At 38.7% G+C, this 15,083-nt stretch overlaps 2 protein-coding genes across 2 annotated transcripts; both read left to right on the top strand.

The window, feature by feature from the left end:
* The first annotated feature begins 3,238 nt into the window (after positions 1–3,238).
* On the top strand, positions 3,239–6,486 carry LOC105437757 (alpha-(1,3)-fucosyltransferase fut-1-like). The gene is made up of 2 exons (XM_011664741.2): positions 3,239–3,493; positions 4,659–6,486. The coding sequence occupies exon 2, from the start codon at positions 4,666–4,668 to the stop codon at positions 6,040–6,042; it is 1,377 nt and encodes a 458-aa protein (XP_011663043.2). The 5' UTR covers positions 3,239–3,493; positions 4,659–4,665; the 3' UTR covers positions 6,043–6,486.
* Positions 6,487–11,464: 4,978 nt separating this feature from the next.
* On the top strand, positions 11,465–14,511 carry LOC575340. Its single transcript, XM_775747.5, has 3 exons — positions 11,465–11,917; positions 12,719–13,013; positions 13,809–14,511. The coding sequence occupies exons 1-3, from the start codon at positions 11,733–11,735 to the stop codon at positions 13,986–13,988; spliced, it is 660 nt and encodes a 219-aa protein (XP_780840.1). The 5' UTR covers positions 11,465–11,732; the 3' UTR covers positions 13,989–14,511.
* The last annotated feature ends 572 nt before the right edge of the window (positions 14,512–15,083 follow it).

Genomic DNA, 15,083 nt, shown 5'->3' with positions numbered 1-15,083 from the left:
TTGACGATCAGCCATGCACAAAGAAGACGGAAGACCTTTCGTCGTCTTTGTGCATGGCTGAAATGTACTTTTCTCCTTGAAATTCAGATACCACCCGCCAAATGACTTTTTGGTTTCCTCTCTTCAAATGCTTTTAATCACTGCGTGAAATATGCATCATATGAGTTGCATCAAATGAAAGAGGAGGATCTAAGCTTTCCAAATATGTGTCATTTATTAATTATAATTGTGATTAAGTTATGATAAAACATCGGTAGTTCTCGGTTTCGTTTTTTCTGGGACGCATATATATATATATATATATATATATATATATATAGGCCTATCATTATTATTTTTTTAAATAGTTATTATTCTTATTATTTTATTATCATTATTATTATGATTATGGAGGTACTTGATTGTTGACAGGAAACTAATGTTTCCAGCAAAAACATCATTCCTCCCAGGGCAATGTGATCTTTTTAAATGCCGATGAATACATTAGATTATGTTGTTTGTGCTACCAGGGAAAAGGGGAGGTTATTGCTAGAATTTCTTACATCTGCAAAGCGTTTTTAACTGTTGAAGATATAATCCCATGATGTATTTTCTGCTACCGTCTGCAACTCATAAACACGAATTTTTGTCAAACGCGACGGACATTCACAAATTATGCCCAAAATTGAGGAGCGCTGTGGGGGACCATACGAGGTGTCATTTTCTCCCCTTGTCTCCTGCCTGCACAGAGGGCTGTGGCATCTCTTCTGTATCGCATGCTGGTTCGGAGGAAAGGGGACTTCCTCCCTTGCGATGTATATTATCTTGATTTTCTTTCCTTCGAAATTGCTTAGTTTGGTTATACCTATTTTAACTTTGCCGTGATTTCCTTTAAGGAACGGGAGATTTTATTTCTGTTTTACGCTTCCATTTCCTCATTCTCAATTTTTTAAAAACTTTAATTGCATGTCGGTTATATTGATCTTCTCTTATAAGCCTATTTTTTTGTGTTTAATGTTGCTTCACCCTTTCTCTCCCTCTCTTCCCTCTTTCTAATACCCCGTTTGTTTCTGTATGTACACTCGGTGCCACACCAGACGACAGTCGCTCTAGCTTTTCTCTCTCAATCTCTCCTTTGCAGTTGACTTTAATCCGAGAACAATTCTCTTCCCAATGATTAGATGACATTATCCGTTTTTTCATGAATACATGTACCTACCCATTACAGCTCTGCTCTGTACTTATATACGAAAAGTGTTCCCAACTATCATTATTAGGCGGGCAAGCAATACGACAGCCCTGGTTTCTCGTTTTTTCTAGACTAAAAGACCATTATTATTAAAGCGTCTGTAAATGCTTGTCTTCATTTTACTTAAGTTATCCTCCCAATTTAGAAGTATGTTATAACGCAATATAGACCGAACAAAAAAATATTCAAAGCTAAGAAGCATTATTATCTAGTTTATAAGAGAAAAAATACAACAAAAGTACTTTGACACGATAAGACACTGTCCCGAGAGACTAGAATAAGAGATTTCGTGCTAATTATTCATGGAAATCTTGCCAATTTTGTTATTTTGAGATCCTTTTATGCTCAGATACGGGTAGTTAAAAGTTAGTATAGATGTACTTTTCGCCATAATTGCTGCAAAGCGTGACAAATTTGCTTAAAACGGAATACTCTGTGTTGTATAATTCATAAGCAATCATTCATTGAAGATCCCTAGTACACATGCGCAGACCACGAAGGTCGCGACCACGATCCATGCGCAAATATTTTGAATGTGGAAGCTCTCTATAAACTGATTTCGCTGACAAGAAAACCTCCAGATTTTACAATTTTCCTAAAAGCTGTATAAACTCCTACATCTGTTTCAGGATTAAAAAATACTAAGTCAATCAAGGTGTAGTCTATACCGAAACTGCATCTTTGGATTTTAAGATATTTTTTTAAAGTAGGGTTCTTGATAAGCTTTTGGATGATTCGTTTCATTATGTCTTAAACCTATCCATCCAAAGATGAATGAGGCACGAAAGAGATTTAATTTGCTGTCCTTTCTATCATATTGGCTTACGTTTTTAATTCACATTTTACGTTTCAAATCTGAAATTGTTATGCCATAGCTGGTATGTTCTAGGAGTGTATGAAGGGACTGTTCTCCCTTGACACACATGACAAAGGGAAAGACAAGTATCGGATTGATGATATACGGATTTGTAGAATGATATAACATTCTCCTTGCATGAGGGGTAGCAAACGGGGTTAAAAAGTACACTGGCTTTGAATGTCCACCCACTGGCAGGCAGAGGTATCGTAAAAGGGCTAGAGATGATCATGATAGTGATACGGGATACACGCACTTGAAGAAGAGCTTCCGAAAAGGCTTCCCATGAGAGGGAAGCAGCGAAATTGCAGGGAAATTGAAAAATAATGGAATATCACTCCCTGGGAGCCCTCTTGTCCTCTCGTGTCATTCTCCTTCATGCGATCGCATTTACCCTCATTTACACATTTCTTGTAATATTACGATACTTATATCTAGGCCCATACTAGCCTGCGATTGATTTTGGCGCTTATAAGGGGGGGGGGGGGGGGTCGGGAGTGTGACGCTTTTTCCTCCTCTATTAAATTTAAAGGTATATAGACCAGCTCTGGTCATGCGATTGCATTGTGAAAGAAACGTTGTGAAATCGATCAGAAAAGGTTGATCATTTAGCATATAAGTATTGGTGTGTACTGTGCAGGTTCCGGAATCATCAAAATGATAAGAAATTTGGCCCAGTCTTGGTAAAGTTACAAGCACCTGTACACAGAAAGATGTATATGGGACTACCCTATATCTATCCAGTCCGAATAGATATAATAATTTACCAAACTTAGTAGGCGGTTTCCCGGCAAAATTTGTATCACGTATTAGTCAAAACATATTCTTTCACATGATTGGTAATAAGAGCTTCCATTTCATTTTTTTGAGAGGGGGGCGTTTCCAAAACTGGTCTTTACCTTCAAGCATAACCATTATATTCCATTATGTAAGTTTCAAAAATTCAGCTGTAGTAATGGGACGGCACAGAAGAACTAAACAAAACCCTCATTATCCTGTGATTTACATGCATGTATGTGTATCCCCCTAAAAAATTAATCGATACTACATCGATACTACAACTCCTGCTGTTTCTACACCTATATACGTCCGGTGTCAGTGTGAACGGATGGCCATGCATGACTGCGCTGCCTGCTTGAGGCCTGCCCCGCAAACATAATGAACACATCTCGATTCGTGGCAAAGCATTCGCTATTCCAATGAAGAATATTGTTACATATTTCCGTGTATGAATTATACACGTGTCTTTTTCATATACTATACCGTAAAGTCTGTGTTTGAATATATAACTCGCAGCTGGTGTATATACATGCGGAAAGGCCATGACATATATCTGCATATGCATTTATATAACCGGTAAAGTCCATGGTACATGTATAACGTTCACATGTGTGTCTACAGTTGCCCAGGTATGTACGTTCTACATGTATTTCTTAGTTATGATTTACTTATTTATATCATTGATCGTATTCATTATTTTAGTGGTAAGAGGCATGTATGATTATTATGAGTCTCGGCTAATGGGGATTATAGGCTAGTTGGCCATTAATACTGAAAACTAAGTAGCAGGCCTATACAAAGGCTTATCAGCATAATGTTCAACATGGGGAATAGGGTCGAGACCATTTCAGTAAAAAGCATGGTGACAAGCTAGAAGGGGGGGGGGGTATAAAGGGAGGGGGTGGGGGTGTGTGCGCTCGCATGTGTGTAGAGGTCAGTCGTTTAGGTGTTTGAGAGAGAGATGGATAGAGAGAGAGAGAGAGAGAGGTGCGCTCGCGTGTGTGGTTTAGGTGTTTGAGAGAGAGATAGAGAGAGAGAGAGAGAGAGAGAGAGAGAGAGGGAGGTGTGCGCTCGCGTGTGCGAGAGAGAGAGAGAGGGGGAGGGGGAGGAGGTGTGTTTCAGTGAGAGAGAGAGAGAGAGAGAGAGAGAGGGAGAGAGAGACAGTGAGAAAGACGCACACACACAGAAGGGGGATACGCCTACACAGGGAGCATTATTGTAGTCTACGGGGTCCTTTTAAAATCATTATCTGATGTAAATATAGCAAATATAAAATGAAACATAGAGTTCTCCATGCCTTATCTCTGCAGTTATTCATTTGCTAATTGATATTGTAAACATTACAAAGATTATTTTCTTGAGATCTATCTATGTTTTGTTGTTGAATGTGTATGTCAAATCATTTAAATTGTATTTAAATGGTTATGATATCATATTGATATATGAAAAATAAACTAAAGTGAAACCGAGTTTAGTACCTAAACAACTAACAATTCCAATGCCATGGTTGCGGCCTATAAAAGTAAACATGTAATAAAAGAATAATATTAAGCATATGGACTCTGTGTCAGCGTTATTTAAATACAAGTATCAAAGACTGTTTTCACTGAAAGGAACCATAATAATATAGGTGATAATTAAAGTGAAAAAGTGTCCTATTGGTTATTTTTCAGGATGAGCATGGAAATCAAGCATATTACAGACAATATAAAAACTCAGAATAGAATATACAGCAAATTATTTAGTTATACTTGTGTTTAATCTCTACGTTCATTCGCCGTTTTTTTCTTCCAGATTCACGATGCATCAGACAGCTGGCCGAAGACGTCTCCCGATCATTCATGGTTTGATTTATCGTGCAAACCTCCTTCAGGTCCTGGTGATATTTATCATTGGCTGGGTGATACTTTGCGTAGTCGTTGAGTACCAAATCTATGAGCTTAAAGAATGGGATGGCGTTATCATGGTAGAGGAAGATGAGCATTTGGTTCATAAACGGAAACAATTTCCTTGTCACGTGTTAGGTACTTGTGAGTTGCAGGATTATGTACGAGATGGTAGGCTTTCCCAGCCAGGTCAGATAGGTGCATCTCGGACATCCTGGAGAATACCACTGCTATGGAAAGACGATGGGACAACATTCTACTCACAGGGGTGCTATCGACAGGTGCATATATGGGCCGAAGGTTACAGGCACGTAGGAAACTACTCCTGTCCAGGTCTTCCGTGTGGGATTAGGTCGGTACAGGATACTAGTTTCAAAACAATGCAGGACAGTGATGCAGTTCTCTTGTTCCATCGGACGGAGTGGGACTGGGATGAGATGTATTCCCATAGACCTGAAAACCAGAAGTGGATATTCTATTCACATGAAAGTCCGTTAAACACTCGGACTGGAGCCATTCCTCCTTTAGATAGATATTCTAATACATATGATTACATCATGACTTACCGAAAGGACTTATCACAGCTTTATGGGACCTACGGTGTGTATGACACAAGTGCTCCGAGTGCTGTTGCACTTGAAGGAAAGAACTGGGCTTCGGGTAAAACTAATAAGGTGGTCTGGCTAGCCTCTAACTGTTTTAATACAGATAGTTTACATTGGATGCGATATGATTTTGTATCAGTGCTCTCAGATCATATTCCAGTCAACATCTATGGTAAATGTGGAGATACTTCTGTCTGTACGCTAATACCTAATTCAGATCTCTGTGCGGAGACCCTACGAAAGCACAAGTTCTACCTGGCCCTTGAGAATTCACCTTGCAGACACTATATCTCAGAGAAACTCTGGAATAATGCTTACCTGAACGACTTGATCCCGGTCGTGTTTGGACCACCTCGCATAGATTATGAAGCTGTAGCCCCTCCCAATTCTTTTATACATGTAGGGGATTTCGCGTCCATCAAAGATCTAGCGCTTTACCTTCATAAGTTAGACGAGAACGATGAGCTGTATAACCAATACTTTGAGTGGAAAAAGCAAGGGTTTGTGGTTGCCACCAAAGAAGATTGGCTGTTACAACCAAGACAGATGTGCCAAATAGTGGATCGTCTTCTGGTTGATGAGGAGGCCAGAGCTAAAGGGACCCATGTCCCGATGCAATCACCAGATTGGAAAACATGGTGGCGAGGTTCATGCGAGGAAGTTAGTCTTTCAATTGACGCAGGATGAGATAATCGGAGGGTATCAGAACCGAGACAGGTGTGTCAAGTCATGGATCATCTCCTGTTCGACGAGGAAGCCATCGGATTAATAGACCTTTGAACCCGGGTAGCAAATCGACGAACATGGTACTGAGGTTATTCAGGTCACTGATGGTCTCCTAATCTACTCGGATCGGATGAATTAATGTTCGATATGGATCAGTTAAAATTACTTTAAAAAGCCCCTACTCAGATCTTAACTTTCCAGATGACCAAAGTACCATGACATCAAGGTTGTGGACTTGTATACTGTATACCAAAGGACCTTGGGATAAGAAGTTTATAGAACAAAAAACAAAAACTTGTTGTAGTAGGTATAGGACTTTTGGGTTTTCTACAAAACGTGCATGGTAGTATCGAAACCAGAGAGAGAAGAGAGAGAGAGAAAGAGAGAGAGAGAGAAAGAGATAGAGGGAGAGAGAGAGAAATAGCACGCGGGGGGGGGGGGTGGGATGGGGTTCTACTCGTGTGACTCACAACTCCTACAAGGGTGCAAAGCGGGAGTTTAAAGGGACTTTGTAACATTGTTCAGATGAGAGATAGTGGTGCTAAGGTAGTGACTTCAATGCTAGATGTACAATTAAAGATTATCTGAAATTTGAGCGAAAACGGACCATTATTCATGGTACAAATTGGGAAAAACTGATCCGATCGATTCCTTAATTCTCCCAACTATATTATAACAATTTAATTACATTTTACGTGAATGGTGTTGACAGATTTTTTATAGTCTGTTTTTATGTCTTTTTTTCATGGAAAAACGGTTGGGAAAATTCAAAAATGGTTGGGAGAATTTAGATTCAGAAGCGCCGCACATCGACGCCCGTTCGAAAACCCGTTGAACTTTGTTAAAAATCTTCATATTGCGTGAATTAATTTCGGATTTGGGGCATCGTAGTTGGATAATCCTTACATACAAACATAATTTTACGTGTTTTGCATCCTGATTCAACAGATTTGTGAAATCAACCATCACAATGTTACTAAGTACCTTTAACTTGAAATTACTAAATAATCTATTGCCAGTAAAAAGTATTTTTTTCAAATGGGGAATATCTAATGACGATGTATGCCCACAATGTAATATATAAGATGATATAAATCACGCATTTATGGAATGCAAACCTAATGCTCATATTAATTGTGAAAATCATTGTACTTTATTCCTATCTATAGCTTTTTGGACCATTTACAAATTGATTGTCGATCGGAATGTCACAGGAGTAGACACAAGAATCGTTGCTTCCTAACAAATTTTCCAAAGAGAAATTATAAAAAGGTCGGAAGGTCAGTCAAATATCAATACGACCAGAAAGCACCTGTTTTTTTACCAAAAAAGTTGTCACGTGTTATTTAAAAAAAAAGGGGGGGGGAATAAAATTATCAGTATGCTTTGCAAAAACCTAATTCATTTCTTTGTTATGCCAAGTATGATGCTTTTGTGATTAAGTAAGTTTGATTTGTATTATTGTATCTTTGAATGTAAACCATGTATAACTTATAAATCCTCTGATAAGGCAAATAAAAAACAAACTTCATTAATAAATTCAATACAAAGAATATCATAGAACAGAGACCGTTCCGAATATCATGAGATAGGCCTCTTTGCTTTGTTCTTTGTTTTTTGTTTGTTTCGTTGGTTTGTTTAATAGAGTTTGAAATAAAAGAGTTGTTGTGCCACTTGGGGCAATATCATTTCCGTCTTTAAGTACTCAGACATACATGATTGTTGGTTTGTTTGTCTTTATTTAAATAACAATATTAAAAACCGGAAAATGTACATGTTACATTTTGTTACATAATGCCACCTTATAAGCATAGGGTCATTGTGCTGTTATGCTATGTATTTACACATTCAGTCAACTTCAATTTAAATGTAAGCATGTAAGGCTTTGATGAAAAGTATGCACACGCATTTTTGTGATTTGAATAAATCTACTCTTATGATAGTTTTGCAAACAAAACCTAGTAAATGAACAAATATGTAAATACATCAAAGGAATTAAAGAATAAATGAATGAATAGATGAATAATAAAAACAAATTAGTAAAAATACTGAATAAATACATAAATAAATAAATGAATAAATTGATTAGATAAAGTGGTCAAAAGTTTGATATAAAATAACATGAAGCAGTTGATTATCGCATGAATTTTTTGAATGAAATGATTTTTTTTCCATATAATTCATAAATTACAAATTCTCGCTTGTCACCTCCAGTCAAATGATAAATGCCATGAAATACGTTACCCGGCTCTCCAAACCTTGATAATGTCAAGGTATTAGCAAGAACTTACAAGTCATGACTTTTCCCGCTTATTTTCAATGTTTTCTTTCCGATACCAAACAAATCTTATAATTAGGGGCATCGAATTTTAAATTCGATTTCAAATTCAAGTTCAAAATTCAAATTTAAATTCCCCGGAAAATTACCCCCGGAAAACTACACCCAAGGACATTCCCCCTGAAAATTACTCCCCGAGGGCAATTACAGACCTCCGGAGATAATTACCCCCCACCCCTGAAAATACCCCCTAGGACAATTACCCCCACCCCCAGGACAACCAAGGACAATCCCCCCGAAAATCACCCCCTTTCTGTTCCTTAAAGGGAAAGTCCACCCCCAAAATAAGTTTGTTTCGATAGAGGCAGAATAATAAGAAAATCAGGTGAGTGGAAGTTTGAGCAAATTCTGAATGAAAATAAGAAAGTTATGAATTATTGAAGTTGTGATCAATCAAATACAAATTGGCAACTCTGTGACTTATTATACGAGCTCTCCTTCATTTGCTTTGTGCATAATATTCCATAAAATCATGTTTTCTTCGTTATTGATGACGGAATATATATTTGTTCTATGCAGGGGGAGTATAGAAACATATTTGCAATTATTATACACTGTCGCTCATAAAGGTGGAATATTTTAGTTTAACCCCAATTTATGGAATTATTTTAAAAATTATTTAAAAATAATAGATATAGATAATAGTATACATTCTTAGATTCTATTGAATAATAACTTGCCAATGTGTGTTTTGCGGAACTGCTAAAGCATGTGTATGCTACTATGCTTATTAACTAGGGGACCTACGCTCTCAAGTCATAAATGACAGTAATATAGCACACCGACACGGTTTTGATCCTGGGGCCTCACAGTTACGAGGCCATTGTTTTGTCACTGAACCATGACTGTATGCAGCGGGGGCTAGGGTAGGGGGCAGTTTCCATAAATTAAAAAAAATGCACAAAATGCAATAAATTTTCAATAATTTATTGCATTTTACCCCGGTCCCCAACATAAAAAAATCCTCTGGTCTGCCATGCATTATGGCTCAAGGCATGGGCACACAGAATTGGTTCAGTGACAAAGCAATGACCTCGTAACTGTGAGGCCCCAGGATCAAAACCGTGTCGATGTGCTATATTAGTGCCCTTTTGTGGGGCATTAATACTCATTACTGTCATTTATGACTAAAGGGCATAGGTCCCCTAGTTGATAAGCATAGTAGCATACACATGCTTTAGCAGTCACGCAAAATACACATTGGCAAGTTATTATTCAATAAAATCTGAGAATGTATACTATTATCTAGATCTATTATTTTTAAATTATTTTTAAAATAATTCCATAAATTGGAATTAAAAAAAAATATTCCACCTTTATGAGCGACAGTGTATTTAGGGTGCATGTATGGTTGAAATTTTTCTTGAGGGAAAATGAAAATTTTAGATTTTTTTTAGTACTGAGCAAATGGAAGTTGAGCTCGCATGATACGTCATAGAGTTGCCAATTTGTGTTTGATTGATCACAACTTCAAAAATCCTAACTTCCTTATTTTTAATCGGAATTTGCTCAAACTTTCACTGACTTGTTTCTCTCATTTTTCTACTCCTATTAAAACTAACTTAATTTCAGGGTGGACTTCCCCTTTAAAGATACTATTTCCCTTTTGCAGCCAACATCAAATTCTGTAAAACTTTGCAAAAATAATGTCATGAAATATCCTATCTGTGAAATTTAATCGTTAGCAGTGTCCTAATATTCAAATTACGCAAGGAAACCCGTTTACTTGCTAGACTTCACTGCCAGATACTATTGAGTGACTGACTGGCTTTTTTCTTCTTTGGTAATAACTTCCATAAAATGAGCTGTAAAGGGTACATGAGCATTTGTCTACATCAATAACCCACTTCTTGTAATGGCCAAAATTAAACTGATTGAATCTTTGCGCAGCATAAAACGTACGACCATTCGGTAAATGGTCTGAAAATCCGACTATTACTTACTGGCTCTTTAGCTTTTAAGTCGATTTGACAACTAATAGTCGTTATTTTTCAACTTAATGACATTTTCAAGCCCCCCCCCTTTTTTGGGGAAGTTCTAAATTAGTTTAAACTTTCAAGTGCCGTTATATTTTAACCTTATCATTTTTGGGGGCCTGCAAATGGGACATAATACCGTCAAAGGGGAAGTCCAGACTAATAATGAGTTGCTTTTATAAAAGGAGATTTTTTTCGGGGGGGGGGGGGGGTAATTCTCCGAGGGGTTATTGTCCTGGGGGGGGGGGGGGGGGTTCGAGGGGAATTTTCCTGGAGTGATTGCCCAGGGGGTAAAATTATTGTCCTAGAACCTCGCTGCGCGCCTCTTTGATCCGGACACCTACCCCCTGGACATCCACCCACGGATAACCACCCCCAGTCAACTGCCCCAAAAGACAAATACCCCTATAAGGCAACCACCCTCTAGGACAACTACCCCCAAGACAACTACCCCTAGGACAACTACCCCCGAACAACTAACCCCTAGGACAACTACCCCCGGACAAATACACCCAGACAACTACACCAAGGATAGTTGTCCCGGGGTAGTTGTCCTAGAGGATGGTTGTCGAAGGGGTAGTTGTCCGGGAGGTAGTTGTCGTAGGGGTAGTTGTCCGGGGGTAGATGTCCATGGGGGAGTTGTCCGGGGGGGGGGGGGGTAAGTTGTCCTATGGGGTAGTTGTAATATTGGGTAGTTGTCTGGGGTAGTTGTCCGGGGGTAGTTGTCCCGGAGGAAGTTGTCCTAGAGGGTGGTTGATCTCGGAGGTAGTTGTCCTCGGGGATATTTGTCCTAGGGCGTAGTTGACTGGGGGTGGTTACCCGGGGGGGGGGGGGGGTTGGATGTCCAGGGGTAGGTGTCCTAGAACCGCTCCTCTTACATGGAAATGGATCATTTCTACGTACGTATGACCTAGTCTGCTAGCACAGACCCTAATTTGACACTATATCAAAAAAAATCATTGTGCCTTGAGAGAAGCCTAGCCCAGCTACCTACTGGTTGTGTCAGGAGCAGCTATAGTACATGGCCTATGGTAGTCTTATAGTGCAGACTCTCTTTTACGACTGAACAGGGTTTGTGCCTGCAAACTTCGTATGACCAGGGAGATGACCAGTCCTTAATTTCACTCGATAGATATTACGCTGCTGTACTGGTAATGCGTTCGTGCGTGTAGATGACACACTTCCGCTTATGACCGATAGCATATTACACCATACAGTGAAACATATTGCTTTCATTGTCATCGTGCAATATATATCTACATTCTGTTCGGGAACAAGGGAATGAGAGTCAGTATAAATGTTCAACGTTAGACTGTGTAAAACAACTATTACAAGTCATGGCGACCGGTTCACAGAATGCTAAGAAAGCAATGGAGTGGGCTACCGAAAAATATTGTGATCAAAATAATGTGTGTTGGCCTATTGCAGGAAAACATATTCTCGCTCAGTTTGACGAACATAGTGTAGTCGTGTACCAGGCGTTTTGTCCAGCAATCGCTAAGTACGCTGTTGACCACCAACGGTAAGTCTTTACACACTTGATGTATCATTATCAAATATTATTATTAACCAAGTCAGCTAGGGCATTTTGTGACGATATCTATTAAGAAAACCATATTGTTTAGTAATGTATACACGTTGCATAAAGTGCCAAAGATGTACTATACTGAATAATTAAGTTCTAACGTGACATAAGAACGTACACCTGCCTACTCATATATGAGACTCATATTTTTGTATGTGTGTGTGTGTATTGTGTGTTTGTGACGGTCGGGGGGGGGGGGTGCGTGCACTGAAGAGTTTCTTACCAGGGACTGGCATCATTTTCGTTTTAGATAACAAAATTACCAAGAATTTTCAGTTCTTGAGACTTTAATTCTTCCCGCACCCATTCTTCAGTTTGGATAAGTTCAGAAACACTGGATGCCTGAAAATGTTTGAATTATTATTTGTCCGCGACTCGGTCGGATCGGACCGCCTGCCCCTTGATTGCCTTTTTGGCTATTGAATTAAAGGCCCACTGCACTACTTGTAGCTACTTGCGCTCTCTATATAACAAACAATGCCTAATCGGTGACCATTGGTCCCCCATGATCCTCTTTTTCTTATGTTAACTGAGAGCTGAGTTGATGAGATAACCACCTGTCCAGTGACCTTGCAGGGCGGTCTAATCCCTCCTGTAAACTATGGCAGATAAGCTTTAACAATGTGTGATAAGATAGCAAATATTGGTTGATATCCATTATTTTATTAATTAATTCATTCATTATGTATTATTATTATTATTATTATTATTTTATTTTTTACTTGTGTGCTTTTGAAGGTTTGGAGGTGACAAATTTTCGTTCAGTCGGATGTCATGGATCAAGACGAATTTCCTGTGGATGATGTATCGTTGCGGCTGGGCGTCTAAGCCTAACCAGGAGCGAGTCCTGGCTGTTCGAATCACTCGGGAAGGTTTTGATGAGATCCTCTCCAAAGCGTATACTCCTCAAACACAGGCAACAGCAGGCCTTGGGAAGGAGGAGATTGAAGTGCGACTACAATGGGACCCAGACCACGCCCCTAACGGTGACAAGATGGACAGGAGAGCTATACAGATGGGACTCAAAGGAGAGGTGATTACCTTACCTACTTTACTTACCTAATTACTTTTCGAAGGAGGCGCGAAGGTTCAGTGGTGAGTGGTCTCGTAACCTGGCGGTCAGGGGTTCGAAACCAAGGCAATGCGCTCGGTTCTTTAGAATGGCATTAATCCTCATTACTGGAGGACTCACAGCCGTCGGTCCCCTGGTTGTTTACTTACAAGCATATATTAAATGCTTTCTTAGCAGGCAGATAAAACAATCATCATCATCAAATACCTACCCCCTACCTTTCATCAGGTTCTGAGTCACACAACAAGAGCCTAGTAGACAGACATCGGAAATAGAGAAAGAGAGAGAGAGAGAGAGAGAGAGAGAAGAAGAAGAAGAAAGCTAGATAAAAAGGGGAATTAAACAATTTGGTGGGAACGGACTTGGTATTATCACTGTTTATTATTATTCTTTATGGCAGTATTAATAATATCAGTAATAGGAAAAGGCTAAGTAGTACACTATAGTAGTAGACTATTACTAAAATATAGTAGTAGAAGAATTAGTTCGTAGTAGTATTATCATTATAGTTATTGTTGTTATTTGTATTTCTATTATTACGACTACTAACAATATCATTATCATTATTTATTTATTCCTTTATTTATTCGTTTTTATCTATTTGGCATCACCTGCATGTGGTTGGGAGGGGCTAAGATAACTTATTACTCGCTACCTTTGGATCTCATTCTCCTGGCAACTAGATGTGCAGCTGCACTACTACACTCTATATAATTATTTCACGTTTTGTTTTGTTTGTTTTTATCCAAATCCCAGACACTACGAAAGTACGCCACGGAGTGGATCGTTAGCATACGCGATGTCACCGATTTCGTAAAAGAGCAGTCCAAGAACACGGATAGGAAAAGATTGAATTTGCTCGATGTAGCACAAGAGCGTGTTTACCCAGTCTCGAACCCTAAGACTGCACAGCTGATTGGGTTAGGAGGGAGCTGAACCAACCTTAGGATTTCTGTCAATCTAGAGGGAGAGTGGGACTAAAAATCGACACGGGAACTTGGCCGCCATTAGTCCAGATTACCTCATCAGTGTGCCTAATTATCTTCTGCAGAGACAATCTGATTCTGATTGATGCGATGAACAATCTTCATACACGCCATATAGTATAGTTAAAACATGCCATATGATTGTGTTCGTAGATGGCTTTTCTTTCTGATAAGAAGACCATTTGACTTACAACATTGATGGTTCTGTTTTATTTATTGAAAGTAATATGGAGAAAACTAACTGAAGATTAGTTGTGCATAGTTCATGAGTATAGGCCTAACAGTAATTTATAGTCATATAAATACGATGAGGATCTTAGTCATATTCATCGAATGACTCGCTTACAAGTACAATGAACTGTTTGTTTGTTATGTGATGTATTTAGGTAACTTAATGATACTCAATTATTGAGTTAGAAATTAAATGGGCAAACATTTTTGATTATGATAGCTCTTTGTCAAAAGTAAAAGCAGTAACCTCATAGTGTACGAGTCTTGATTGGAATCGATATCACATTTTTTAGGGCAACCCTTCAGTATGATAATGGTAGAACAATCACAAAAATGTCAGATACAGATAACATATAAAAACACAATATATAAATATGAATACACACACACAATATATAATGAAAATAATAATAAGTGGCCTCTAATATTTCCATTGTTTTAATTATTATTTGTATTGCCGTGAGGGAGGCTTATCCAAATTATACTGTATTATATATATATTAGTACGAATTTTAAACATGACTATATTCGCAGTATTAAATATTTTGATAAAGATTTCCATTTGAAATAGTTGATTTTCCCATAATCAATCTCCCCGACCGGACGAACAGGTCAAACTCTTGTATTTCGCTACTGTGTATTTATTGTCTGCGCGCACTGGCGTACCTATGGGGGGGGGGGGGGCAGGGGGGCAGAGTGCCCCCCCCCCCTGACGGGCTCCAGGGGAAAAAAGAAAAAGGGGAAAGAAAAGAAAAGAAAGGGAAAGGAAAGAAAAAGAAAAAAGGAAAAGGAAAGAAAAAAGGAAAGAAAGAGA

The sequence above is a fragment of the Strongylocentrotus purpuratus genome, unplaced genomic scaffold, assembly GCF_000002235.5.
Source record: "Strongylocentrotus purpuratus isolate Spur 01 unplaced genomic scaffold, Spur_5.0 spur5_scaffold_2, whole genome shotgun sequence".
Taxonomy (NCBI): Eukaryota; Metazoa; Echinodermata; class Echinoidea; order Camarodonta; family Strongylocentrotidae; genus Strongylocentrotus; species Strongylocentrotus purpuratus.
The sequence above is the reverse complement of the archived record's forward strand: the minus strand, read 5'-3'. Positions and strand labels throughout refer to the sequence as shown.